The sequence below is a fragment of the Balaenoptera acutorostrata genome, chromosome 14 (genome assembly GCF_949987535.1).
Source record: "Balaenoptera acutorostrata chromosome 14, mBalAcu1.1, whole genome shotgun sequence".
In the NCBI taxonomy this organism is placed as follows: Eukaryota; Metazoa; Chordata; class Mammalia; order Artiodactyla; family Balaenopteridae; genus Balaenoptera; species Balaenoptera acutorostrata.
The window spans coordinates 49,487,586-49,515,002 of NC_080077.1; the positions used below are offsets into that span (position 1 = coordinate 49,487,586).

General features: G+C 38.5%; 2 protein-coding genes and 1 pseudogene across 11 annotated transcripts in view; 2 read left to right on the top strand and 1 right to left on the bottom strand.

Annotated features, from left to right (window-relative positions):
• The first annotated feature begins 203 nt into the window (after positions 1-203).
• Positions 204-1,008, top strand: LOC103001447 (uncharacterized; annotated as a pseudogene).
• A 51-nt stretch (positions 1,009-1,059) lies between these two features.
• LOC130704742 (paired mesoderm homeobox protein 2B-like) lies at positions 1,060-10,467 on the bottom strand. 8 transcript variants are annotated; one of them, XR_009005188.1, is made up of 4 exons: positions 9,639-9,968; positions 5,572-5,667; positions 4,528-4,590; positions 1,060-3,467 (listed from the first exon to the last, which is right to left on the bottom strand). XR_009005188.1 is itself a non-coding variant. In XM_057527861.1 (3 exons), exons 1-2 carry the CDS (start codon positions 10,465-10,467, stop codon positions 4,567-4,569), a joined length of 447 nt encoding a protein of 148 aa, XP_057383844.1. In that variant the 3' UTR covers positions 1,060-3,467; positions 4,528-4,566. The 8 variants fall into 8 exon arrangements, 1 of the variants encoding a protein (XP_057383844.1); XR_009005191.1 differs by lacking the exon at positions 9,639-9,968 and adding an exon at positions 9,544-9,627; XR_009005192.1 differs by lacking the exon at positions 4,528-4,590 and having other exon boundaries at positions 9,639-9,963.
• Positions 10,466-27,417, top strand: part of REV3L (REV3 like, DNA directed polymerase zeta catalytic subunit) — a 188,900-nt gene continuing 171,948 nt past the window's right edge. For 2 of the 3 annotated variants that reach the window (XM_057527858.1, XM_057527859.1), the window contains exon 1: positions 10,466-10,604. In XM_057527858.1, coding sequence (XP_057383841.1) covers positions 10,466-10,604 — 139 coding nt within the window. Of the gene's footprint in view, positions 10,605-20,280; positions 20,412-27,417 lie in introns of those variants that run through there. The other variant, XM_057527860.1, reaches the window with a different exon arrangement.

The window sequence follows — 27,417 nt, forward strand, 5'->3', positions numbered from 1 at the left end:
ATTCTTTATTGTGCAGGATATTTAACATCCCTGGCCCCTGGGCACTACATGCCACTGTGATAAAAATGCCCTCATACATTTCTAAGTGCCCCCCAAAGAGGAGTTACTTCTCTCTACTGAACTCCTGTAGTGGACTCCACTGTCTGCAGCTAGTCAAAGTCAAGCCTGCATTTATGAGGTTAGAGGTGAAACAGATTGGGTGTATGACAAATCCAGGATGTGGCAATACAAGCGAGTGGCTGAAGATCACATCAAGGAACTTTGAGGCTGGTGCTGGGTGAGCTGTCTACTTGAGTGATGAATTCACTCAGGATAACGGGAGGAATGCAGGTAAAGAGGAAGACGTAAGCCACGTGTCACAGTCATTAGTAAATTAAGTCTTCAAAGGCTCTGGATATGCTTAGTACAGGGGACTGTGTATTCTAAAAAGGTATCCTTCCCCCTTATCTATGAGTTTTCTTAAGACTAATCTTTGCTCTACTTTTTAGATTTGGCAAGAACCTCTGCTTCACATTTTCATCTTAAGGAGAGGTCTTCTCTGCTAAAGTCGAATGGAAAATGAACTTACCTGCTAATTCAGGCAAGAAAAATCTCAGCTCCCTACTCTCAAAAATTTCTGAAAATAAATGTTTTAAAAACAAATTACAACTCAATTGCCCTAGTTCTGGTTTGAAAACATCTGGTGAGACCACTGGGTACAGTTTCCCACTACCCTTTTTTTTTTTTTTTTCTTCTTTAGGTATAAAAACACACATACAAAGGTTTCTTATAATCTTGAAAGAACAGGGTGGCATGCTATTTACTGACAGGCTGACCTTTACACAAAGAACCCCAACCTTCAACAAGCTAAAATTACTGTTACTGATGCCTTCAGAATATTGTCTTCTTCAGAAAGCATCATGTTTTGTCCAAGTCATACAGAAGTGGCTATATTATGGATACCATTTGGTCACCAAATGGTGCAAGGCAGAGGGCAGGGGAAAATTATTTCTGCAGTGCCAACTGTAAGTCTGATACTGTGCAAGGAAAAATAGGAAATGCCAAATATGATTCCTAATGTCAAGAAACTTACAATTTACTTGTCAGTTACATAATACTTTAGCCCAGAGCTATGTCTTACATTTTTTTGAATCACCCACAGCATCTGACACAGGACTTTATAGATATCAACAAGAAGTTAATAAAAAGTTAAAACAGCAATACAAAATGTTTAGAATTAAGTAATAAAATACATGTTTAATATAAATGACCAAGAGAAAACAGTTGACCTTGTGTCATTGCAATCTATGAAAAATCTTGCTCCTATTCTAATTTTATATTTTTAGTTTGAACATGTACTGACACAGGAAGGTCCCTATTCCTACTCATTGAAATCTTCAGGGAAGAAAAGAGCCAGGTCAGCTTTCCTTAGAGGAAGGAATTAGAGGTCAGGCTTATACTGCACTAGGGCATCAAAAGTAACTGAGTCCTTACCCGCAACCTTTCTCAGACAGTCAAGGAAACTAGCCTTGAGCAATAGCTCTTTTAAGCATGTGAAACTATAGGTCAACCTGTTACTGAAACCCTTTCCCTCTTGGGTGCTTTGATTTTAAATTATACTGTTATCCTTCCATTCACTTATCAAAACATTATTGAGCACCTACTATATACCAGTGATGTGTTCCTATCTATTATTTCTGATTCCTTCACTACCTCTTCATTTTCTACCCTACCATTCACACTTTGTCAGTCCTCAGGTCTATTCTTTTATATCTATCTATCTATCTATCTAGTCCTTCAGAACGTGTACCAGTTCTCAGAGGTTCCCAGCCTTTAGGCTGGTATCTCCCAACTTACATATCCAACACACAAAATGGAAGGTCTTTTCTTTTTATACAAACTATTCACCTTTTATTTATTTTTAAATTTTTATTGGAGTATAGTTGCTTTACAATGTTGTGTTAGTTTCTACTGCACAGCAAAAGTGAATCAGCTGTACATATACATATATCCCCTCTTTTTTGGATTTCCTTCCCATTTAGGTCACAAGATGGAAGGTCTTAAATGTCCTGCTACTGCTACACCTCACCGATCATTCCTTCTGAGTCTTTCCTGCTGGCATCTCTTCCTCTAGGGAAGTACTAGGTTCTGAAATTTTTTCAACACTCTTAGTTTGCCTTTTCACTCTGTACTCTATCCTTACACAATTTCATCTCCCTCTCCGTATCAATCGCCAAGTTTAAGAATGAATTTATTTCTATTCTCGCTCTTTCCATGCTTTAGATCTTCATCAAGCCTGTTGCCCTTACTTTTATCCGGGTAACTCCTCTTCCTCTTTAAATATTAGCTTAAAGTCATATTCTTCAAGAAAGTCTTTATTCTTCTCTCTAGACGAAGTTGGACAGCTCTGCCATGTGACTTTATGTCACCCTGTCCTTTTCTTTTGAAGTATTTGTCATCTCAAATGATCTGTTTAATGGCTGTCTTGTCCACTAGACCAGGGGTCAGTAAACAATAGTCCATGGATCAAACCCAGTCCCCCCGCCTGTTTTTTAAATAACGTTTTATTGGAACCCAGACACTCTTTCCTATATGTATTGTTGATGATTGCTTTTGTGTTTCAATGGCAAAGTTGAGTAGTTGTGAGAGAGACCATATGGCCTGATAAGCCTAAAATTTATCTGTCCCTTCACAGGAAATGTTTGCCAAACCCTGCACTAGACTATTAGCATGAAGGCTGAAATCATGCCTGTCATTCTCACTTCTATATTCCCAGCACCTAGCATAATACCTGGTACATAAGTATTTTTGGACTAATTGTATTTCAGCCTCAAGCTTTAACCCATCTTGTCAGTGATATGAATGAGATCACGTTAACTGGCCTGTGTTTATAACAGCATTATAATCACTGCTTATTCAGATAATGATTGCAGTATTCTAGTCCAAGGCAGGTAGAGAAATTAATCAAATAAAACACAAATGAATGGATTATTGCAACCACAGGTAAGTGCTCTGGAAAAAAAGAAACATAGTACAATTAGAGTGTGTAACAGAGAACCATAATCAAATATATAGCTTGGAAAGGCTTCCCTGAGGAAGTGACCTTTGACCTGAAATTTATTTATTTATTTATTTTAAAAAGATCTCTCTTTTTAAAAAATATTAATTAATTAATTAATTATTTTATTTTTGGCTGCATCGGGCCTTTGTGGCATGCGGGATCTTTCTTCATTGCGGCATGCGGGATCTTTCTGCTGCGGCACACAGGCTTCTCTCTAGTTGTGGCACCCGGGCTCCAGAGAGCATGGGCTCTGTAGTTTGCAGCACACAGTCTCTCTAGTTGAGGTGCGTGGGTTCAGTAGTTGTGGTGCATGGGCTTAGTTTCCCTGAGGCATGTAGGATCTTCGTTCCCCAACCAGGGATCAAACCCACGTTCCCTGCATTGGAAGGCGGATTCTTTACCACTGGACCACCAGGAAAGTCCCAACCTGAAATTTAAAGAATGAACTAACTGTGCAAAAAGAGGTGGATAGAGGAAGAGCAAACCAGGCAGAAAGAATATCACATACAATTCTCTCTTCTTTGGAGAGAAAGAACATGGCATGTACTGGAAACTGATATTCTTGTTAAATAATGAACAATAAAGTAAGTTCCTTCAAAGTTAAGAGTAGGATCCAAAATGGAGCTAATCGATGGGATATTTATAACAGTGTAAAATTTGAAACATTCTGTTATTGGTCAACAGTAGGAAAATGGAAAACTGTTGTATGTCCACGGCACAGCATATTATGTATCCATTAGAATAATTTATAGAAAAATTCTAATTTATAGAAAAATTCTAATCTGCTACAATGTAGAGTGAAAAATACCAGGGGATTACTTCCACTGTGTAATATATTTATAGAAAAGTTTTCTAGGAAAAAAAGGACCAAAATGTTAATCATGACTGCCTTTGGGTGGGATTGAGTGTCCTATATTTTCTTTATGGTTTTCCATAATTTCTTTCCTATGTATTTCAAACCTTTAAGATTGGAAAAATACATTTTATTGAGAAAATAAGGAAATATAAGTGTTGGTCTGTAACCTACACATCTGACAGTAAATAGTCTTTCCTGGTCCCTGGAATGGGGATGTAAAATTAGGATCAAAACCCAGGAGAGTTCACTGTCAATAACAAAAATTATTAGTGGATGTTTTCCTGGAATGTGATTTAGGCTGTGAATATGTAAGTGCAGTGGGGACTCTGGGGCCAGGGAAAACCAGCCTGAGATATGCTGCTCTACAGACACACTGCTTCTGAGATTTTGAATCTTGATTATTTAAACTGAGAACTTAATCTAATCTTCCTCCATGTGTGTTTGGTTTCTTCCTGCCTCGTCATGATCCATCAGAAATGCCCCAATATCAGTTCTGGACATGTAATTTAAATGAGGGTCCTGGAAAGCTCAATCATCAATTCTAATATTACTTTATTCTGAAAGCTTCTTTTTTGTTTCTCAAACATCATCTTTAATTTATAGGCTCAATGGTCTCTCCCTTAAAACTTACTGCTAATTTATGGAAGTGGAAGAGTTGAGAGTTGTTTTTTCAAAGTTTTGCTTCTCCCTGTAACTGAGTAGATTAATTGGTTAAAAAGATAAGAACAGAGGGAAATTCAGCTCTCACCACAATGATTAATTTGACTTTCCTTTAGTTTCTTTTAAAAAGAGACATAAAACCCCATTCTTTTAGTCAAAAAATATTTTATCATTCAGGCAGTACATATTTATGTGTCTACCTTATACCCAGACAGCTGCTATGAATAAATTGGGGGAAACCTGCATGAAGTCTTTTGAGAGTGAGGAGAGCTGATGGCAATTGCCTCCAGAGTTTGCCATACTTAATTAGGTCTTCCAAATCCCTTCTGGGAGGAAATGAGTTTCTTTACCATCATGGTTTCATAGAGGCCAGACACTGTATGAAGGATTGGGTAAAAATTTCCCTTAGAAAAGATCAACTACCATTTATATGCATGTGACACCTAAAACCCACTGATCCCCTTTAAACTTTCATCCCAAATGTTTGTTTCATCACCAAGGTAGGTGGTATTATTTTTCTGACAATGGAAAAAAGGTCACCATAATTCTGCTCTCCCAGGTATGAGAATTTTGAAATCTTTTTAACTCAACTCTGTATTTTGCTTTGCTTGAGAATCCATAGCAAAAACTGCACATGACCTTTCCAGGATCTGCAATGATCATGGTTCCTAGCTGCAGACAGTGGAGTCCACTACAGGAGTTCAGTAGAGAGAAGTAACTCCTCTTTGGGGGGCACTTAGAAATGTATGAGGGCATTTTTATCACAGTGGCATGTAGTGCCCAGGGGCCAGGGATGTTAAATATCCTGCACAATAAAGAATTGTTTCATCCAAAATATCAGGAGAAGCCCCCTTGAGAAACACTGAGCTCAGGGTCAATTTCATGGGCATGCAAACTGTGCAGTCATACAGGGCCCACTGCTTGCTTTAATGCTCTGCAGTTACCATTCTGAAAATCTTAATACTTTTATGTTTGAATGTCTGTTTTATAAAAGAAGTGGTACAATGGATCATACCTGCAAGCAGAGGAGGCAATCTGTTTGTCTTCTTGCTTACTACCCAGTTTGCATACAGTCTGCATAATGCCTCACAAGCACAGGATGCTGGTGAACCTAAGCGTACAGGAACTCAGGGAGTTACAAAGTGATTACAAGGCAAACATGTTATATCTATGACTGATTTAGTGGAGGCGCTGACAGTTCCAAGAGGCTATGCTTTCCATTTCAACCAGAACTTGCTTCAGCTGCAGAAAGAAGGTAATGGCATCCTAAGATATACAAGTGACCAAAGAACTCTATCGTAGCCTTACTTGTGTGTGTTACTTCCCTGTATGACCATTTACACTGAAAATGATGACACAGAAGGAAGGGGAAAGGCAGGGTAACCCATAGTTCCTTTCTGTTCAGTCCTTCCTTACTCAGGTTGGTAGGATGTATGCATATCAAGAAGGGAAAGAAAAACAGCTGAGTTAGTTTTGTGCTGCATCTACACTGTTCTGATAAGCACAAAATACATCCTCGTGGCATGTACAAGCTACGAAATATGAATTGTGTCATTTTGGTGATTCCATATATGAGTTAAATGCTCTTATATTTGCATTTATAAATGGCACTGCACAATATAAAGACAAATGGTAAAATTCATTCTAATAATTGAAATTCTAATTTTTCTTAGAATGACATTAAAAAGCAAATTAAAAAACAGCATGACAAGTTGAGGGAGAGACGACGGAAGAAAGAAAAGGCTTTGTATTTTAGTACATATAATGGCACTTTTTTCCTGCTTTTTGAACAGGGGCCTTTCATTTTTCATTTTGCTCTGGGCTCAACAAATTGTGTAGCTGACTGTGACTGAGCTAGTTTAAGCAGAAAGGGATTAAAGGATAGTATTTAGCTCATAGATCTCTGAGAGGACCAGAGAACCAGGCTTGGATAATACACGGCTAGAAACAACATCCAGGAAAAACCAAACCGGGAAGAACACTTCATCCCACATCACATCCGCTATTCTAGCAGAAAGCCATCCTAGCACCACTTGCCAGTCAGCACCTATGGCTCTCAAAATGGATGCCAGAACTCCTCCCCAGCTACCCGGAAGAACCATACCTCCACCACGGTGTCTGCCAGAAAATCCCATCTCCCTGAGTGCAACTGAGGCAGATCTATGTCTTGAATGGGTGCATCTGATTGCTGGAAACTAGGTTACATGTAGTGAAACGCTGAAGCCAACATATAATTGTTAGCATCTTCTCCAACTAACTCCCCATTCAGTGAAGTCCCTTTGGTAGCTTGGGAGTATTCACACCATGAAAATGGGTCAATGCTACAAATCAGGGTCTTTCCCCTCCTCCAGCCATTGTTAATGATTTACCAGCACACCACGCATCCATTCCAGTACTCTAGTATTTTTAAATTTTCTAGCTTCTAAAGTACAGAGAAGCAAGCTAGAAGGGGGGTTGGATAAATGTTGAATAACCCATCTTATAATATCTGCCAAAAAATTATGGTATCCATTGCCTTCTGTTCTAGATTATAAATTGCTAACAGACATTGAACAGTATTGGTACAGAACGCTGAGCAGGCTTTTACTAAAGGCATGACATGGTGAGTATAGGTTAGTGAACTAGAAGGGATGATAAAATGTCACTTGATATGACTGAAATATACTTCTATGATGCTGGACTATTAACTCTCTCAGGGCAGGAACCATGTCTGTTTTGTTTCTCGCTGTATCTCAAATCACCTGGCAAATAGTCACTCAACATTAACAACAATAACAAAAAGAGATGCTTTAAGTTTGTTAAGTATAGAGTTCAATTTTGGCATTTCTCATATTGTATGTAGATAACAATTCCAAATGATTTTACTGTTTTCAGATGAGTTAAATTTCTGGATGTCAAAGTTTATTATGATACTTTCACATACATTATCTCATTTGATTAAGCCTTACAATATCCCTGAAAAGTTAAAACAGGAATTACTATCCATTTCATAGATGAGAAAAGAAACCCCCCAAAATACAGTTACCTTTCCAAACTCATTTACCTAGTAACTGATGGTTTAATTTTTCATTCTCTGACTCAAAACTCCAGAGCTCTTTCTTACCTCAGGAGAATATAATTATAAAACACATTTGATAATGATTAATTAGGGGAGTATTGTCAGGTTTTCAGTTTGAGCATTAACTTAAATTTGATTACATGCAATGGACACAATATCCTAATTTCATGCTGCAAATGTTTTTCTTCAAGAGTGAACATTCTTTCCTTGGAGTTCTAGAAGGATTTGAATGATGGTTGCAACTGCCTTTTTTTTTTAAAGTAAATGAGTTGATTCAAGAGGTAGGAGGAAAGAAACCCTTTTCTAGAAATAGCTCATCTGTGAATCTCATACTTTTACCTTTTTCTAGTTAGGAATAATATAATTTAAATATTATGGATGTACTTGATTATAATATAGTACAGGGATTCTCGATTTTATATTACTTAAGAATCACGACAGAGGTGGGTGGTCCAGGCCCCATCCCCAAAAAATGTAATTTAGTAAGTGCCAAAATATTAAATTTTAAAGAACACACTAGTGCCATGAAATACTGTGAGAATCACTGGTACTGTGCATCTGATATTCAGCTTGTACAAAATATTTTACCAGAAAACGCATTTAGTATGGTAGTCCTATTTTTAAGTCACTTCTATAGCTTTCTAAAACTAAAATCAGCTTAGATTTTGCCTCTTAAAATATTAGGTAAGGTCCTGTATATTAGTAGAAATCTTGCCACCTATGTTTACAATCATGCTCTCAGGTTGAAAACTGCAGGCTAATTTGCTGTGGTAATCAGTCTCGGATCCCTAGGAACATAAACTCTTATTAGCATTGCATGTTATGGGATTTATAGACAGCTGACCAGTGAGTGATCTGTCCCTCTAGGCCTTTTGATTTTCCTACTTTAAGAACCACAATGGTTCCAAATGAGGATCTCTCACACCACTTCAAATATACGGCAACCTACTAACCATTAAAATAACACCTGTATAATACACGTGTGAAAGAATGATCTCTAATTTGAGTAGACTGAAAATGACTGTCAAAAGTCCTAATTCTGTGGCATATTTCAAACTTGAAACCACGGTTTCTGCCTTCTACTGCTTCAATCTTTTTGATGGGAAGAAACCCTAATGGATTTTCAAGTGAAACTCTCGTTGCACGGATGAGGAAACTGAGGCCCGAAGAAACCAAATTATTTGTCTAAGGTCATGCCCAATATTAGTGACCAAGTGAGACAAAAACCCAACGGTTCCAATATAATGGCCAAGCCAGCTGCATCTGTTACTACCCTTTTTTTGCTCTCCGTTTCACAACTGCACCCCTATTCCCCCCTCCCCCACCCCCGCTTTTGGATAAAGTTGTTTTGTCTAACGGTCTTTCCCCACCCTCTTTTGCTTTTATGCCTTAGGATAGTAAACCCTTACACAAACTGTTAATGAATAACACTGGAAGTCCACATCTGACGTGGTGACTTTCTTGGGCCTTTTTCTTCGGCCGAAAATTTCGCCAAAAGGCTCTTAATCCTACGTTCCGCGGGGAAGGGAGGGGAGGAAGGGGAGGAGGGAGGTCACTGGGAACTGACAAGTCCTTACATGTCCAGGAGCGCGCCCGGGACACAGCCTGTGGGCCCTAGGAGGAAACCAAGGAAGGACATACTAGGGCGAGAGGGGAGGAAAGGGGCGGGAGAAAGACACCGCGGTGGGAAATTCCTGTGCACTGCATCTGCCAAGCCCTGGCAAACCTAAGCAGAGCTGAGAGTGAATAAAACTCATTAAGCAGCCGGGCGCACGCACTGCGCAACAGCCGCGGAAAAGGGGGCGCGCCGGATCGCGCCGCACGTAGGGGAACAAACGGCGGGGCGGCTCTTTTATAGGCCGAAGCCCGCGCTCGCGCGCCCCCGCCCCTCGCACCGCCCCTGGGCCACGCGCGAGGCCGCAGCGTTACCTGAAAAGGGCCGGCTGCGTCCGCCGCCCGCCCTCCCGCGAGGCTGCGGCGGCACGAGAGCTGCGCCTCGCCTCCCTGCGGGCGGGTTTTCTTACCTTGTAAAAAGCCGTTTCCGCGGCTGCCCCCGCCTTCTCTGCAGGATGTGAAATGGCGGTCGGCGAGGCGAGCGCGATCACCGGGGCTCCGGCCAATCCCGCCTAGCCACCAAAACGGCCCTGAACACTGGCGCCCCCCTCCCGCCAGGCCCTCCGAGCCCATCCATGACATCGGCGCTCCGCCGCCCCCTCCCTCCGCTGCCCCTCACCCAGGTGGCCGTGCCCACCGGCCGAGTCATCGATCCCCCGCGCCCGGCGCTGGCCGAGCTTTCCGGCAGCCTCCGCCCTCACTGCGTGCCCGGGGGCGGGGTAGAAAACACCTACTCGGCCCCCGCCTGGATGTCCCGCTGGGGCGCCCGCCCGGTTCCCTCCCTTTCCCGCCGCTTCCCCTCCCCCAGCTACTCACAGCCCTCTGTTCGCCGCACACACAACCCCCCTTCTTCCCTCCCCCAGTGGTTGCGTCCGTGACATCATCATCATGGCAACAAGAGCTGCAGCCTGGGACGGAGGAGCCCGTGTGATTCCCGGCGGCGGCGGCGGCAGTGGCGGCAGCAGCAGTAGCAGCACCAGCACCGACGAAAGCGCGAGAGCTTCTCTCCTGTCGCCCCTCGCCGGGTGCTCCTGAGGAGGCGGCGGCAGCAGTGCCCACACCGCCCCGCCCGCCGCCGCTGCTCGCCGTGTCTGAGTGTGAGGGGAGGGGGCCGAGCCGCGGAGAGGAGGGGGCGCCGCCGCCACCGCGGCTGTGGGGCCGCCGCTGCGGAAGGAGCCGCCGCTGCTGCTGCCGGTGCCAGGTCTCTAGTGAAGAGGAGGTAGTGGCGGCGGCGAACATGTTTTCAGTGAGGATAGTGACTGCCGACTACTACATGGCCAGCCCGCTGCAGGGGCTGGATATCTGCCAATCCCCCCTCACCCAGGCCCCTGTCAAGAAGGTGCCGGTGGTGCGAGTCTTCGGAGCGACCCCGGCAGGTAAGCGGGCGCGGGCGGAAGCGGCGGACGCCCGGGCAGCCCTCCCCGCCGCGCACTCGCGCGCACGCTGCCGGCCCTCTCCGCAGATCGCTGCCGCGTCTTCCCTCCCCTTGGCCCTCCTCGCCTTTCCTCTCGAGCCTGAGCCTGACGAGAGGCGCAAAAATGGGGGTCCGCGCGAGCGTTGCGCGCCGCCCGCCCCATCCCACCCCAGGCGGGGAGGCGGCGGGCGCCGAGTGTTTACACTGTGTGCGGCGGTCGGGAGCCGGGTCCGCACTCGGGGTCGCGGGCGGGCGGAGCGGGCACTGCTCTCGCCCCGGAGGACGGGTCAGGTGGCCGCGCCATGTCCTCCGTGAATGGGTGCGCGGGGCCCCGCTCTGAGGTCGGTCGCTGGTGGGACCGCGGACACCCTCTGCGTCTCCCAAGTTCCCCTTGCTGGAAATGGCTTTCTGAGGAGTGGGGAAGTGTCAGCTCTGTTGTCAGTCGCTCCTCGTCGCCTCTTCTCACTAGCGCTCTCCTCTGCCCCTTCTGGAGATGCTGTGGGCTGAAGAGTGGCGCCTGGGGCCAGATAATCTTTCTTGTTGAAGTGACCATGTGGTTCTGCTGTGAGTGCAGGTCGTAACTCCTTAGAGTTTAAAGTAAAGCCTCAGAGTCTGGGGCACAGGGCTGCGTCCCCAGGTGCATTGCTTTCAGGGAAATGTGTATCCACGGAAGTAGGAAATGCGTGTTTATGTTGCCCAACGTATAACATCCCACTTAATAGCGTGAATTTCATAGGAACCACAGCTAAGCCCAGCAACGCAAACATTAAAAAAAAATGCCCCTGTGCTGGGGTGTAGCATTGCATTTTAAATACACGTACATTTAAGATGAAAACTATTTTGAAGAATCAGTGGGGTGGGGAGACAGAAGCTACGTTCTCAAAAGCTCTTGGGGATTTATGATAATGTAAGTAGGATAGTGGCCAAATTTACAAGGTTTTTAAATTGTTTTGCTTTTCTACATGCTTTGAACTGCCTACGTGAAATAATGGAGCTGCCTCCTAGAAAGAGATGCTCTTACCTCTAGCTATGTACTGCCCTTTGGGATTTTAGATAGCGTTTCCCACTTGATGCTCCTTGCCCTAATCACCATTCATCTTATTACTGCAGTCAGTTTTCCTGTGGGCTATCAAGATAATAGCACTTTCCCAAACACAAGCACTCATTCTAAGCAGTTATCTTTTTTTTTTTTAAAGCAGTTATCTTTTAATGTGAATTCTCTTTGTTAAAAATTTCAGTGTTGTTAGTGAGATTTGATAGAATGCTTCTTTTTAAAATAGTGAAAAAGATTTTGATGATATGGACTTCTTAAGATGGGACATTTGGGTGCTGTTAACAATTTGTTGAAAGTAGAACACCTGAAACTTTGGAGGCAATAAAGAGTTCTGAAGGATAGATTTTCTGCCCTTTTAAATACAGTGGTGCTGTCTTTGTTTCTAATTGGAATTTCAGTGTAATATACTGTTTTTTGTTTTTTTTTTCACTTCAGGTGCAGAGAAGGAATAAGATAGGCATGTTGATATAGCTCTGTTCAGCCAGATTGTGAAATTATAAAGGGACATGCTAATAGGATATACTGTGGCATTGCTGTGTATTACAGTTTGTATGGTTTGGGTTACTTTTCTACACATAGTTTTTTTTTTCTCTGCACAAGTCATGAAATATGTATCCCTGAGTGATTTGCAAGCTCTGTTTTATAGGGAAATTTTGTTTGTGGAAAAAAAGTGAATTTCAGAGTGAGCTAGGAGGAATTTTATTATGTGAAAAAATATTCTTTAAAAAATAAAGAGTATGGTGTACTTTTGTGTTTCTCAATATAAAAAAAATAGACATGTGAACTAGTCTATAAAAAGAAATACGTGTTTCTTCCTCTTGGACATCTTACAATAGATTACCAGCATCTCCCCCTCCCACCCCTTAAAAAAAACTGGATTAAAAAATCACTTTGAAATGTATAATGTAAATCAATATAAAAGTTAGACTTTTTTGTACATACATTGAAAGATATAAAACCTGATACAGAGAAACCCAAACTACAAGTTGTTAAGGATAATTGAATTGAGTTTGCTATAAATATAGTTCACAAACATAAAAATTTTTGTGTTTCCTCAAAAGGTGAAAAATTTTGACATCACTGGCATACGTTTAGAGTTTACAGCTTTCAGAATCAAGCCAGCATTTTTAGCATGTCAGAAACTCCCGGTAAAATTAATATTAATTGAACATAAACAAAAACTGTATAATTATCTGCTTCTGAATTCTCTCCCCAAAGAAAAGTAGTCCAGTCCACCTAGTAAAATAAATTTTGAAAATAATATAAAAAAGAAGTCAATTTGGCTTAGTAAAAGTCTGAATGCTAGAATTTTTAATGAAGACAGATTTATTGTTTGAAAGCACAAACTATTTATCTACTAATTAGTAAAATTAATGAAAAATTGTAACACATGATAAATCTATGTTAGAGTGTTATAAACTTGTCTTTCATACATAGGAAATTTTGGAAGTCCTCAATTCTTTACCTTGGTTTGGAGAAAATATGTTTTTAAACTGAGTTTGCTTTTCAAATGAAGTTGTGAAAAATAGCAGCAGAAGAAATTTTCTCCCAAATAAAGTGACCATTTCAGATTTATATTATAAATTTTGAACCGATTGGTTTATTACATTTTTACTAGTTCAGTTTTCCTATTATTGCATGAAAAGTATTTTTCTGCTTTAGAAAACAGTCCAGTTGACTTCTGATTGTCCTGTGTTTTGAGGGCATATTTGAGTAATTTAAGAAATAAATTGTCTTAGGCTTAAAAGCTCTCATATCTTAAGTTGGTGAAATTTGAAAAGGTATTTTAAAAAGTTGTACATTCAAATTTGAATGATAAATCCTGACTGACTGATTTAATCCCTTGGTGGTTGAGGATATTGGTTCCTGAGAGAATCAATTAAATTTTCTATATATAAGTGATGGAATTATTTTTGAAAAACCAAAAACCTCTTCTGCTTTTCTTTCACTCATTTAAAAATGTCTTGAATATTGTTTTGACATACAATGCATTGAGCAATATAACAATTTTTTGGTAACTTGTTTTAGTGGTGGGAAGCAAGGTTATAAATAACTAAAGTACAGGACAGCGTTTTTTCACTTAGATTTGAATGTGGGTATGAGTGCTCTGGGAATTCACTTCAAATAAAATCCTAAGGCTTTATTGTAAGGATGTGACTCAGGTGGATCTGGGAAGCTGCCCAGTTACCACATACTAACTCTTGCTTATTAGTTGCCTGATGTAACTCATTTCATGTTGAGCTTAGACAGCTTTCTCAGTTTTCTCAACATCAATTTAAACAGAATTATCCTTTCAAAAAGCTTCCCTGCTGAGATGCAGAGTAGGAGTAAATAGAAGAGTGTGAGTGAGATGTTCACAAAGCAAGTAATTAAACAAAGTAGGACAAACAGACTATAGAGGGAGCTGCTTGACTTTAAGATTACTGTAAGGAACTCTGCCATCTCCCCCCCTCTAAGTCTTCCTCCAGCTAGTGAAAATTTTAGTAGATGGTTCTAGATGCTATGAAATCAGGTTATTCAACATAAGAAATTGATAATTGTGAAATGCTATATAAAGTTATGTAGTTGCAAAATAACCTCACTTTTTTGGTATTTTGGTGGATTATTAAATAAATTTGAGATGAGTACAATTTTGAAAGCTAAAGCATTTATCAACAACTCAGATTATGAATAATTTCTCTAATAAAAGTCTTGTTCATAGGCTTTTTTTTTTTTTGCTAAACCATTTAAAAATATTTTAACATCATATAATGCCTATTTGATATAAATATTAGAAAGATTTTTCAGGAGCACTACTGAGATTTAGTGATTTACCACAAGCAAAATTAGTCACTTTATTTAGTAGGTATTTGAAGCTTGAGTTGCAAATTTTATTAGTCTTCTGTATTGTGTTTGACTTAAAATAACCATCAGTTAATCAGAAGCTTATTAAGCAGGAGTCCTCTTAAATCTGTGGACACAGTGGAATCTTGTAATATGTGATTCAGTTCATTCACTGAACACTTAATGAGAACCTACTGCATATATATTGAGCTATTTTGTAAGTGCCGTCGTTATGAACAACTTTTACCCTCCAGAAGCTCACAATGTAGGAGGGATGATAGACATGTAAACATAAGTCAAACATAGTTTAATTGGAATATAAAAGAAATGTGTAAGACAAAGTGAGGACTCAAAGGAGGACATGTTCAGTGACCACCTAGCAGGCAAAAAGGGGAGTCAGGGAAGGCTTCATGAAGGAAGTATGGATTAAGTCATTTTAAAGCAATTTCAAAAGAATATAAAAATTCTGATAGAGGAACAGTTACAAGGTAATTCACAAATGGAGAGAAAACTGCTCTTGGCTGGGCAGCTTGGCAATGCATGTCAGAATCCTTGAAATGTTGTTTTTTGACCCAATAATTCCAGTTTTAGGGATTTTAATCTATGAATGTAAATCTTTTGGCAAAATCTGATTATCTTTTGAATCCATCTACTTCTTTCATTATCCATCACCACCCTAGTCTAAACTACTAGCATTTTTGGATGCATTTACAACAAATAGCCTCCTAATCTTGGCCTACCCCAGTCTTTTCTGTTCCCTTCTAATCTGTTTTCTACACTGTAATCAGAGGGATCTTTTCAAAATGCAAACCTGATTATATCACCATACTACTTGGTATGCTTCAGTAGCTTTCCATTGCATTTAGGATAAGGACAAAGCTACGTGTCTTATGTGGTGGCATCTACATGTCTTACAAGGTCTTGCACAGTCTGGTCCCTACCTCTCTATCCAGTCAATGGCTTGAGCCATGTCCTTCTTGCCTTGCTCTTTATGTTCCAGCCATATTGACCTTATTTCAGTCCCTTATTCTTGCCATGCTCCTCCCTCAATGAGGCCTTTGTACCTGCTGTTCCCTCTGCCTAGAATGTTTTTCCTTTTCCTTCACCTAAACTCCAATTTGTCATTCCTCAGGGAAGCCTTCCATAGACTCTCAAAGCTCCATAAACTCTCCTTCATAACACTTGTTATAGTTGTAATTTTTATATACATTGGAGATTAATGTTTGTCTTTCCCAGTAACCTCCGTAAATGCTGGTAATGCGTTCATTTTTGCTCACCATTATACAGCCAATGCTGACCACAGTGCTTGAAACTCAAGCATTTGTTGCAAGAATTAATCAATAGATGATAGGCATAACAGGGAACAACTCCAAATGTTCAACAACTGAGAAATGGTTACATAAATTGGACATTCATTTAGTAGAATTTATGTCATTAAAGTCATGTTTTCACGATTATAATATAAATATAATATAAAATAATATGGGAAAATGCTATCAGTATATTATATGAAAAAATCAGTTTGCAAAATAGTCATTTATGCAGAAAAAATGCACCAGAATATAAAGGTTGGTTATCTCTGGGAGGTGTATTTTGTATTTTTCAGATTTTCTTCAGAGAACATATATTGATTTTATAATTTGGAAAAAAAAAACTATACAAGATTAAGGAAAAGCTATTAGAAAGATGGGAAAAAGACTTGAGGTTGATATTGGTCTCCCAGATAAGTATCAACTAAAATGCATGATTGCATGATGATAGTGTTAAACTTGATTATATAAATTCAGTTTAGGAACTGCAAAATGATTCTTATATTAAAGGAAGCCAGTAATTTCTAGTTTTATTATACTCATTTATATGTAAACTGATTTTAATTTTAAAATGTTTTGCAGAGTAGGATGGCTTTGGCACATGACAGCAATGAAACAAGAGCAGAGGTTGAAACAGAGCAGAAATTGACTCTAATATATGTAAGAACTTAGTGTATGATAATGGATGCTACCTTTCCTATCAGTAGTGAAAAGAATTCTTTAATAAAGTGTTGGCTTCCAGATAAGTCAGAAGATTGAAATGTGAAAACAAACAAAAAAGTAGGATAATTATTTTAATTTAATCTAGGAATGATGAAGGTCTTTCAAAGTATGAAACAACTGAAGCCAGATTGCTGAATTTTACACTGTAAAAATAAAATTCTGTATAACGACAAAAATCATAAAGTTAAAAGAGAAGTAGACTAGTAAAAATTATTTGTACACTTTTCACAAAGGACTAATTTCCTCTTAATATACAAAGAGCTCCTAGAAAACAATCCAGTAGAGAAAGTGAGCAAAGAGAATTCATATGAAAAGATGCGCAATTTTATTATAATGAAGATGTAAATTAAAGCTACAGCATACCATATATCACCTATCTAATTAGGAAAGATTGATACATAGTATAACTTGGGGAGGGTGAGAGGAAGGGGAAATGGGCATTCTCATATATTGCTGGTGGGAGTATAAAATGTTCATTTTCTATGGAAAGCAATTTGGGAGTCATTTTCAGAATTTAAAAGTGCACGTATATTTTAGTGGTGTGTGTTTTTTTTTTTTTTTTTTTTGGCCGTGTCGCGCAGCTTGTGGGAACTTACCCTACTAAGGATCGAACCTGGGCCCCTGGCAGTGGAAGCGCAGAGTCCTAACCACTGGATCGCCAGGGAATTCCCATTTTTTTTTTTAGTTCTTTTTTTCCTTTTTCACGTATATTTTGATCTAGCAACTTCATTCAAGGATTTTATCCTCTGAAAGATTTTATATATGTGTCAAATGAGCATATAAGAATATTTGTGGCAGCATTGTTTGTCATTGCAAAAGGTTGGAAACAACCTAAACATAAACCAGTAGGGGAGTAGTTAAGTATTATTATGGCATATCTATTCAGTGGAATACTAGGCAGTCTTTAAAATAATGAGGCAACACTATGTGTACTGCTGTGGTGCCGTGTCTGATATATTAAGAGGAAAAAAAGCAAGATGCAAGACTCCATGTGTGGTATGCTGCCATTTGTGTGGCTTAAAAAATACATATGTATGTATAAAATGTATAAATATAAATAAATATATGTAAATAAAAAAATATATTTATAAGTAAGTATATATATTGTACACATATATCTGGAAGGATACATGAGAGTTTTGTAACAGTGGTTGCCTCCAGTGAGGGTAACTGGTGGCCTAGAGGACAAAAGTGGGAGTCTAATTTTTTTATAGTGTACTGTTTGGTAACTTTGGGATGTTTTTTGCCATGTGCATGTGATACCTGTTCAAAGTTAATTTTTTTAGGTTATGTTGTGCTTGCAAGAATTGGTAAGGAAGAACAAAAATAAAAGGGCCTAGTAGTCCTAAATAGTTGTCAAATGATTACTGCAGTACTGTTTAATTTGAGGTCTTCTAATTCAGAGCTTCCAGTTGATGTTATGTGGCTCTGGGCGCTAGTGGAGTGGGGTGTGAAGGTAGGGTGTGGGGTTCCTGTAAGCAGAGAGCATGATGAGCGTTAACTAGCAGTTATTGCTGTGTTTGATATTTTAAGTACATTAAAGAAGGTGCTTTACTACTTGGAATCTACTTCAGCCAGCCAGAGTATGCAGCTGCCTCTTGTCAAGAAAGGGTCATGGAGCTGTTATTGGAGTTTGCATTCTGGGTGCTTGAGGAGCATGTCATCCAGTGCAAGGTGCAGCCACTGATGATGAGAGGACTGGGTAGCAGGGATGTTGCCCTGGGGGACCTAGCTCTACGCCTGAATTTCGCCTGTATTGGATCCTCTTAGCTGTTTGTCTGACGTGCCATTTAGCTTCCTGCAAGGTGGCTGCCTAATAGTGCGTGTGTGTTCTGCAAAAATAAATCATCATTGTTATTTTGAAATATTGTTCCTGATGTGAAGAAGGTTGGATTTGAAATTCATTCAAATTGTTACAAATTTTATTTAAATTAAAATTTTTCTTCCATGATTATATAAAGAAAATGTGATAAATTTTTTTCGGCAAGCACCATGTCAGTGCCTCCAAATGCCCTCTTGTTGGCCAGTGTGCTGAACAAATATTATTTACAGTGTGAAAGGGGTTGGAAAACACTGTTCTGGTGAAATTCTCTCGTTTTATTTAAAGAAAACTGATATCTAGATAGATAAGCTCAGGGATTTGTCCACTTTACAGTTGGTTGGTGTGGGGCTGGGTCTGAACACTGGGGATCTTGACTCTCGGCCCTTACTGCCTGCCTCACACTGGCTCCCCAGACCTGAGGGAAAACTGGAAAGGCATTGGTTATAATTGAAAGACTAACATACCGACGTTTAGAGGAAAAAAATGCACGTACGCAGTTTAGAAATCTTTGAGGGCCTGCGGTGTCCGATAGTGCTTAGACTCTTCCTGTAGACTAGGTTATAGTAGGATTTGTTTTGTGATGACTGTAGCTATCTTCTTTTAAAGAATAATATAAAGGTTAGACTATAACAAGAGGAATTTAGGACAGATATAAACAAAAATTGATACTAGAATTGTATGTATATAGTTTTCCAAAGAAAAGGGGAATGAATCAGGAGACCTTTCAAGTTCCTCTGGTGCTGTAATTAAACTTTTTCTGGTCTTGCTTTTGATTGGATTAGAATTTGTTCAATTAAAAATGAGTGAAAAATGATTGGGGTTTAAGTAGGTTGGGGTTAAATAGGCTTCAAAGAATGTTGCCATTAGCCTTAGATATTTCAGAGAAATACTTAGAAACTTATTAAGGTATGGGATATGGGATGGTATATCTCACTTTGGTACCTGGCTGCCATTTTAACACCACAGTGATGCTAGATAAGAGAGGAAATAAATAATGGGAGTTAAGGTACAGTAAACTTTGGGTAAAATTGTGTTAACTTATAGTTTCCAGATAAGATACAGATAAGGCAGGAGTAGGTGTCTTAGGCAATTTAAAGAAAAACACTTCACTGTCTAGACATAAAGTAGATGCATTTTGAGACCAGAACAAATTATAAGTAAAACCCTCTTAATGACAGCTATGTAACCTTTTGGTGTGTGGTTGGGTGGGGTTTTTTTGTTTGTTTTTGGTTTTTATTTATTTTTTTGTCATTTCTTTTAAGTTTTCCAGATGATCTTCTGTGTTTCTTCCAGTTCTCTGTAGATTTTTAAGTATTTCACTTTTTTAAGTGAAAAATATTTTGTTGCTTAATTAGTATTGGCAAACTGGACTGTTTTCTGCAGCAGAAATTGGATATATGCCTAGGAAAGTAAATTTGGAGAAAAAAGGGCAGTAATTGTCTTCAGAAAACTTAGGGTTTTTTTTTTGTCCAATTCTGTTTTCTTTTTAGATGATAGCTGTGAGAAGTACTAAGATTTTGAGGTCAATTTCCTTGGGGACAGTTATTTAATTTTCTTTGGATTAAGAGAGCATTTACTATATATATGATTCAAAGAATAAAAGAAAGCATGTTACCTCAAAAATGCTTGTGTAATATGTAACAGTTTAACAAGAGTTTTCTATTTTTCTTCCATTTATTACAACTACCAAGGAAGTATAACAAGGATTAAAAGAAATAAATTATTTTGCATACATATTTATACTTCAAAGTAATTTATACATTAAATTAGGTTTTGTTTGAGATGGTGAAATGAAAGACTTTGTAAGTAAGAATACATGTTGATATGTGAAAAAATGTGAAGTTAAAACATGTTGGCATACTCCTAGTTTCTCAGAACAAGAAAATGACTAATCTAAATTTCATTTCAGAATAAAAACCAAGACAAGCCACATAAAAGCAACCTAAAAATTAAACTGTCATCATATTATTTGTTTTAAAACTATGGAATAATATATCTGAGGAAGATTTCTCTCAAAATTGTTTTTCTCAATTTCAAGTAAGTAATTTATTTTGGTTAATATATTGGGGATGAGGGGAGGTGGGGGTGAACCTTGGCATTGAAGTTGATAAATCTACTCATCCTTAAAGTAACAACTCAAATATTAACCACTTTAAAGCCTTCTGTGACTCCTTTGCCCATTCCCAAAAGATTATCTCTTTGGTCTTCCACAGTCCTAGCCTCTTTTCACATGGCTGATAAAGGACTGACTACACTGAGTGTTGTGTTTGTCTGTAGGAATAGTCATATGGCACTACCCTCGTGTGCCTCCTGCCCCTCACCCCTGCCCCAGGACCCTCCACACTGCCTCTGCTGCTAAGAAACCCTGGATAAGTTATTTTAGTTCTGTGAGCCTTAATTTCCTCCTCTGTAAAGTGAGTTTTAATCATTTCTACCTCACTGGATTATTATGATTAAACATGGTAAGCAGCAAATATCTGGCATATATAGTAACATAACTGTTACTTTCTTTCTAACCCTTCTAACTCCAGGATCTGCCACATTACTGCATATATACCAAGCACTCTTTAAAATGTTTGAGTTGAATTGAAATGAAAAATGGAATTTTTGTAGCATTTATTCATTCCTCAGAATAGGACAAACTAAAATACCTGTACATTGTGGTGTAAGGCTCTTTACAGTAGGTCACTGACTCACATGTCTAAAGTCTAGGTAATTACTGGTTTAAAACACTTTTAAAAAATCGGCTATTTTTTATAAGTACCCTACCCAGGCCTGAGTTTTCTTTTTAAACTGTTGATGTGTGTGTGTATGTGTGTCTATACATATACATATATATACATATATGTGTGTGTGTGTGTATATATATATAGAGAGAGAGAGAGAGAGACAAAATTATCCAAGCCTGATCTTGCCTTGAAAAAGGGCAGTGTTAAGCCATTGATCAAGGAGTAACTACAGTTTTCCAATACTGCCATTTAGGTTAAGTGTATTTCTTGTGAAAGAGCCTTATTTTCCAAAGCCATTAGTAGTGCCTTCTTTTTTTTAAATGATGGTAGAATGAGTTGGAAGTGTGTGTGCACCAGAGATCATAGTAGAGGTGACAGTGGGAACTATCACTCTCTTCTTTTTTTGCCTTTTGTGAATTAGTAACACACACACAAAAATTGAAGCCTTTGGTTTTTAAACCCATTTAGTATTGTGGAATGTGGACCAAATGAATTCATTATTGCCTAGAGTTTCAATTTTCTTCACCATATTTTTTCTACATATATTCCCAGGTTTTGTTTTGTTTTGTTTTTTAATGGCATTGTCTTCTGGATTTTTCATGAAGTTATTAGAAAGATTTTCAAATTAATTTTGATGAATCACACTTTGGTTGATGTTGCTTAGTGATTATAAAATAGAAGCCAAGTTAGTCAAAAGACTTTAAGGTTACATCATTTTACTAACAGAGGTTATAGACCATTTATTGAGCCCTTACTGTGTGCCTTATTCTAAGTGTTTAATTTTCACAACTCTATAAAATAGTTACTACTATCCCCATTTTACATTTGAGGAAATAAGGCATGAAGAGGTTAATTAACTTTTGCCTGAAGTTATTCAGCATATGTTTACCTCATAGCATGTGAGAATTAAAATGAGGGAACATGTATTAGGCCATTACCTGCCTAAACAGAAGAAGCAGAGAAGCAAAATCTGAGATGTATGTCTCCTAACACATCCAGAATCTGATAATAGCCATTATTGAGACATGACAGTGACCATGAATGTATTCTTATTCATTAATTTTTTTTGTAATAAATATACCCTGCTACTCTGTACTGACCCTTTTTTTCCTGAGCAATATTAATGTCTCCTCTCAAATTCATGTTCCCATTTGAACTGGATTATTTTGTTTTTATGTGTATGTGTTTATAAGGTGATGGTAGGGCTTTACTATAATATCAATCATATAAAATATTTTTATAAGTTAATTAAATAGTGTATGGATATATTCTCATTGTGAAATTTTAAAAAGCAGAAACAGGTAAAACAAAAACTTTCCTTGGCCACTAATCCTATTCACCTCCCCACTTGTATCAATTTTTGTATAACAAACCTGCCCCAAAACTTAGTGTATAAAACAATAGCCATTTGTTAGCCCATGATTCTGGCATGGGCTCAGTTCAGCATTTCTGCTCCTGCTTCTGGCTGGGCTTGCTTATGCGGCTGCAGTCAGCTGAGAGGTCGTCTGGAAGCCAGTTGGCCTAGAATGGCTTCACTCCTATGTCTGGATATTGGTGCTGGGGTGGTGGAGAGCCATGTGTCTCCAGCAGGCTAGCCTTCATGTGGAGGCAGTAGTAGGGTTTGTAGGAGCAGCAAGTGAAGGCAAGCCCATATATTTTGTCTTTTCTGATGGACCAAAGCAAATCACATGGCCAAGCCCAGAGTCTGTGTGGGAGGAATTTCCTGAAAGTGTGTGACTCATTAGGGAGCCATTACTGCAACAATCTGCTATACCTCTGTTGCTGGCCGACTCATTTTTCAGGAAACATTTGTCAGTGTACAGTGCCCTGCTCTTGAAAAAGTATAGTGTTTAAGCAATTTATTTACCATTTCAGATAAATTTAGTTAATTTCTTGTTCTCAGTTGTTTTATTCCATTCTCATCATCCTTTAGCATCATTCCTGGTCCCATTCACCCAGCAAATTTAATTGATCACCCACTAAGTGCACAATAGGCCATCATGAGATGAGGAGCAGATGGAGCAATACTACTGTGTTCATCATCAAAGTTTCTTAAACTTGTCCACCTGTCTGCTTCATTATATGAACAATATTCTATAAAAGCAGACAATTACCAACAGATTTTTTTAAATGACCAACAGCTCACACCAGCCTGAATATATCTTATGTACTACATTTTTTAAATGTCTTACAAGGATTTCTTCCAGTAAGAAGAACTATAATACAGAGGTTGTTTCAATCTGTACTCCCACCAGCAGTAATGAGACTTGTTCCAGATTTTCACCAAGGTTATGATCTCAAATGTTTTGATCTTTACCAATCTAATAGATAAAAATTATGGATCTCAGTGTAGTTTTAATTTGCATTCTTTTATTATGAGTGAGATTGGATGTCCTTCCAGATACTTGAGAGCCATTTGTATTTCTTTTTCAGGATACTACTCGTTTATCTTTTACCCACTTTTCTGTTGTGAGTCTTGGTCTTTTGCTTACTGATTCCAAGGAGCTCTTCATATATTAGGAAAATTGGTCTCTATCTGTGAATTGAGTTGCAAATATTTTTTCTAGTTTGTTTATTCTTATGGTAAATACATTTTATTTAAATAATTTTTTTTCATTTTATAACGAAGTTTGTATCTTAAATGACGCTTTTAGAACACATTTAGTTGAGGTTAGGTTTAAGTATTAGCTTTGAGAATGGAAGAACACTTATTTAGAGAACTTACCTTTCAAAACCCTGACTTAAAATGAAAAGTTTCAGAAGGATCCTATCTTTGATATACTTTTTTCTCTTCTAAGTTTGGTGCTATCATGAGACCACTCTTTTTGACAGACCAGTCCAAGAAGTAGGATCATCCTTTGGAGGGTAATTTTTAGATGATTGACTGTAGAGCATAGGTGGAAAATACATTTGTGTTACTTAGAATAATATTGCTTTGAGTCTTGTCTAGTTCAGTGTGCATTGTGTGTGTGTGTGTAATGTGTACAGTATATACACATATATATAGTGGTAGTGTTTCAAGCAATGCTCTCGTATAACCCTTTATCTCTTTAGCCAGCCTTTACGTAATCAACCATACAGCTATATTAGTGTGGCTGCATTTGGCTGTTGTTTTTCCAGTGGGCCACAAAGAAGAAAGACAAGCAGACTGTGACCTTTTTTGAGAAAGCAATAATGCTACCCGAAACCCAAATAATATCCTACATTTTTAATAAGATTGTAACGAGGTAGGAAGAGGATAGCAGAGGCATCTATGATATATGCAGCATCTGACATTATGAAATACTTTGACTTCTTCCCTTGAGTTCTATATAAAAGTGGATTAGAAAACTGCAAGGCTAAAGAGATTAGCATGTTTTAAGTCATTTAATGTAGTTCTCAAAAGTTTTTAAAGTTGGCAAACCCTTTCTTCATAATAATTTTACCCAGCAGCATCAATAAAAGCAAAACCAAACAGGAATCCTTAAGTGATTTATAGTGAGGAATAGTAGAAAACCCTTTTTTGCCATGCTTTACATGGTTTTTAATTTTTCAGAGTTGTCAAGGTATTCTTTAGGGTCTGTTATATCATCGCTATCTTTATAAATGTTTCATTGACAATTAAATTTTTCTATTTATTTGATACCAAATTGTTGACATACTATTATTTCCTTGATTGATTCTTTTAAAAAAATTCTAATATTTCTGAGGTTGTAATACATCTCACAATGTGTACATTTAACACAGTAATTTTTTCTCCTGAAAAGCTAGTATTCAACTGATGGTACATCTTATAATAGATGACTTCCTGAAGGAAATGTGACATTTCATAATTTGTTTTCTTTTTTTTTTTTTTTCATCATTTGTTTTCATTCTCTACTTATTTTTAATCTAATCTGTCATGGAATGAGACTTTCCCACTTTATTTTGTTCTTCATTTTTGCTTTGCATCTCTAATTGTTTTAACTTTTGTATATTTTGATGTTGTGTTATTGGCACATAAAGCTTTATAACTGATAGGTCTTTTATAGCAGTACCTTTCAAACTAATTGTGGTGAAGAATCAATTTTTTCTGATAACCTCTTTAAAATACATTAAAAATGAATTACTAGGGGCTTCCCTGGTGGTGCAGTGGTTAAGAATCTGCCTGCCAGTGCAGGGGACACGGGTTTGATCCCTGGTCCCGGAGGATCCCACATGCTGCGGGGCAGCTAAGCCCGTGCACCACAACTACTGAGCCTGTGCTTTAGAGCCCGCAAGCCACAACTGCTGAGCCCACGTGCCACAACTACTGAAGCCCGCATGCCTAGAGCCTGTGCTCCGCAACAAGAGAAGCCACCACATTGAGAAGCCCACACACCGCAACGAAGAGTAGCCCCCGCTCGCCGCAACTAGAGAAAGCCCGCGCGCAGCAATGAAGACCCAACAGAGCCAAAAATAAATAATAAATAAATTAAAAAAAAATCCACCTCTTAAAAAAAAAAAAGTGAATTACTAGAAAAATGAAATGAGAAAGAAAACCCAGCAAGCTCCCTTTTTGTATTATTATATTATTAAACAGATATAGAATTCCTGTCAAATTGCTATAAGAGTTTCTGGTTTGATACTTGTCTTGTTGCAAACCTATAACAAACAACTCCTTCATAGACTGCATTTGAGTAGCACTGTAGATATCTTTTTTTAATCAGTCTAAAGAGACCTTTTAATTTTCTTGAGTCCTGTTTCTTGTTCCACATCAAAATTATTAACTATTTCCTTTTAGTTTGACTATTTCCATGTTGTATAATTGCCTGTCACTATTTTTAATTCTTAAGTCATTTCATTTTTTTAACCCCATCTGAGGATCTTTCCAGTAGAGGTTTTAAACTATAAAAATTTGCTATAATTGATGTATTTGATTTTTACTCCTATAATTTTATACTTTTTAATTATTCTGTTTTACTCTTTGCTTTCTGTTTTTTGCAGCATAAACTCTTTTATGTGCATTGTTAAAAAGCATGATACAGTAATCACTTTTAAAAGCATATATACAGAAATGTAGTTTTTTTTTTAATGCCTTTTAAATTTATTTATTTGTTTTGGCTGTGTTGGGTCTTCGTTTCTGTGTGAGGCCTTTCTCTAGTTGCAGTGAGTGGGGGCCACTCTTCATCGCGGTGCGCGGGCCTCTCACTATCGCGGCCTCTCTTGTTGCGGAGCACAGGCTCCAGACGTGCAGGCTCAGTAGTTGTGGCTCACGGGCCCAGTTGCTCCGCGGCATGTGGGATCTTCCCAGACCGGGGCTCGAACCCGTGTCCCCTGCATTAGCAGGCAGACTCTCAACCACTGCGCCACCAGGGAAGCCCAGAAATGTAGTTTTAATGATAAAATTTGGGAACAAATAAAAAATATTTTCTTTTATGTGATACAAGGAATTTAGCTTATTTTAATTTTTATACTCTCAGCTTCTGAGTCTTTAACTTATAAATGTTGAATGTTTTAAACAGTATATCTTCTCTTTAAAAAAATTTTTAGCTTATGTGTTAAATTTCAGTAGAACAATTTAGACTTACCTCTATGTATTAATTTTGTATGGAGCACCACCACTCATCTATTTATATACCACACCGTTTATACCCATTCTTGAGTTCCAGGTGTAATTTTTTTTTTTTTTTTTTTTTTGGTTGCCTCAAATACATTTCCAGGTACTATTTTTCAGGAGATATCCAGGTGGTTTACTTTTCTGAACCCTTGAATATCTGAAAATGGCTTTTTTTGTGTGTACATGTTAATGAGAGCATGGCTCAAAATGGTATTCTTGTGTCCCAGGCTTTTCCTTTAAAATTCTCTAAACATTATTCTGGTGTCTTTGAATTTTGACTGAGATAAGAAAGTCCTTTTGATGTAGAGATGCTGGTGTTTTTTTATTTTGGGATAGTTCTTCCATTATGCCTTTGATTATTGCTTTCATTCCATTTGTTATGCTGTTTTTGTTTTTAAATTAATGAAATACCTGTTATTTGTGGATTGGTTCACATTTCTTTTCTATACCTGTCTTCCCTCTTATTTTTTTTTTTTTAAATTTATTTATTTATTTTTGGCTGTGTTGGGTCTTTGTTTCTGTGCGAGGGCTTTCTCTAGTTGCGGCGAGCGGGGGCCACTCTTAATCGCAGTGCACGGGCCTCTCACTATCACGGCCTCTCTTGTTGCGGAGCACAGGCTCCAGACGCGCAGGCTCAGTAGTTGTGGCTCACGGGCCTAGTTGCTCCGCGGCATGTGGGATCTTCCCAGACCGGGGCTTGAACCTGTGTTCCCTGCATTGGCAGGCGGATTCTCAACCACTGCACCACCAGGGAAGC

What these genes read in the sequence shown, in the direction of transcription:
- LOC130704742 (XM_057527861.1), bottom strand. Translation starts at nt 10,467, where the DNA reads ATGTTCGCCGCCGCCACTACCTCCTCTTCACTAGAGACCTGGCACCGG. An exon ending in TGTGCGGCGAACAGAGGGCT is followed by an intron (nt 4,591 to 10,044) that starts GTGAGTAGCTGG and finishes TAATCTACTCAG; the next exon opens with TTACAGGGAGAAGCAAAACT.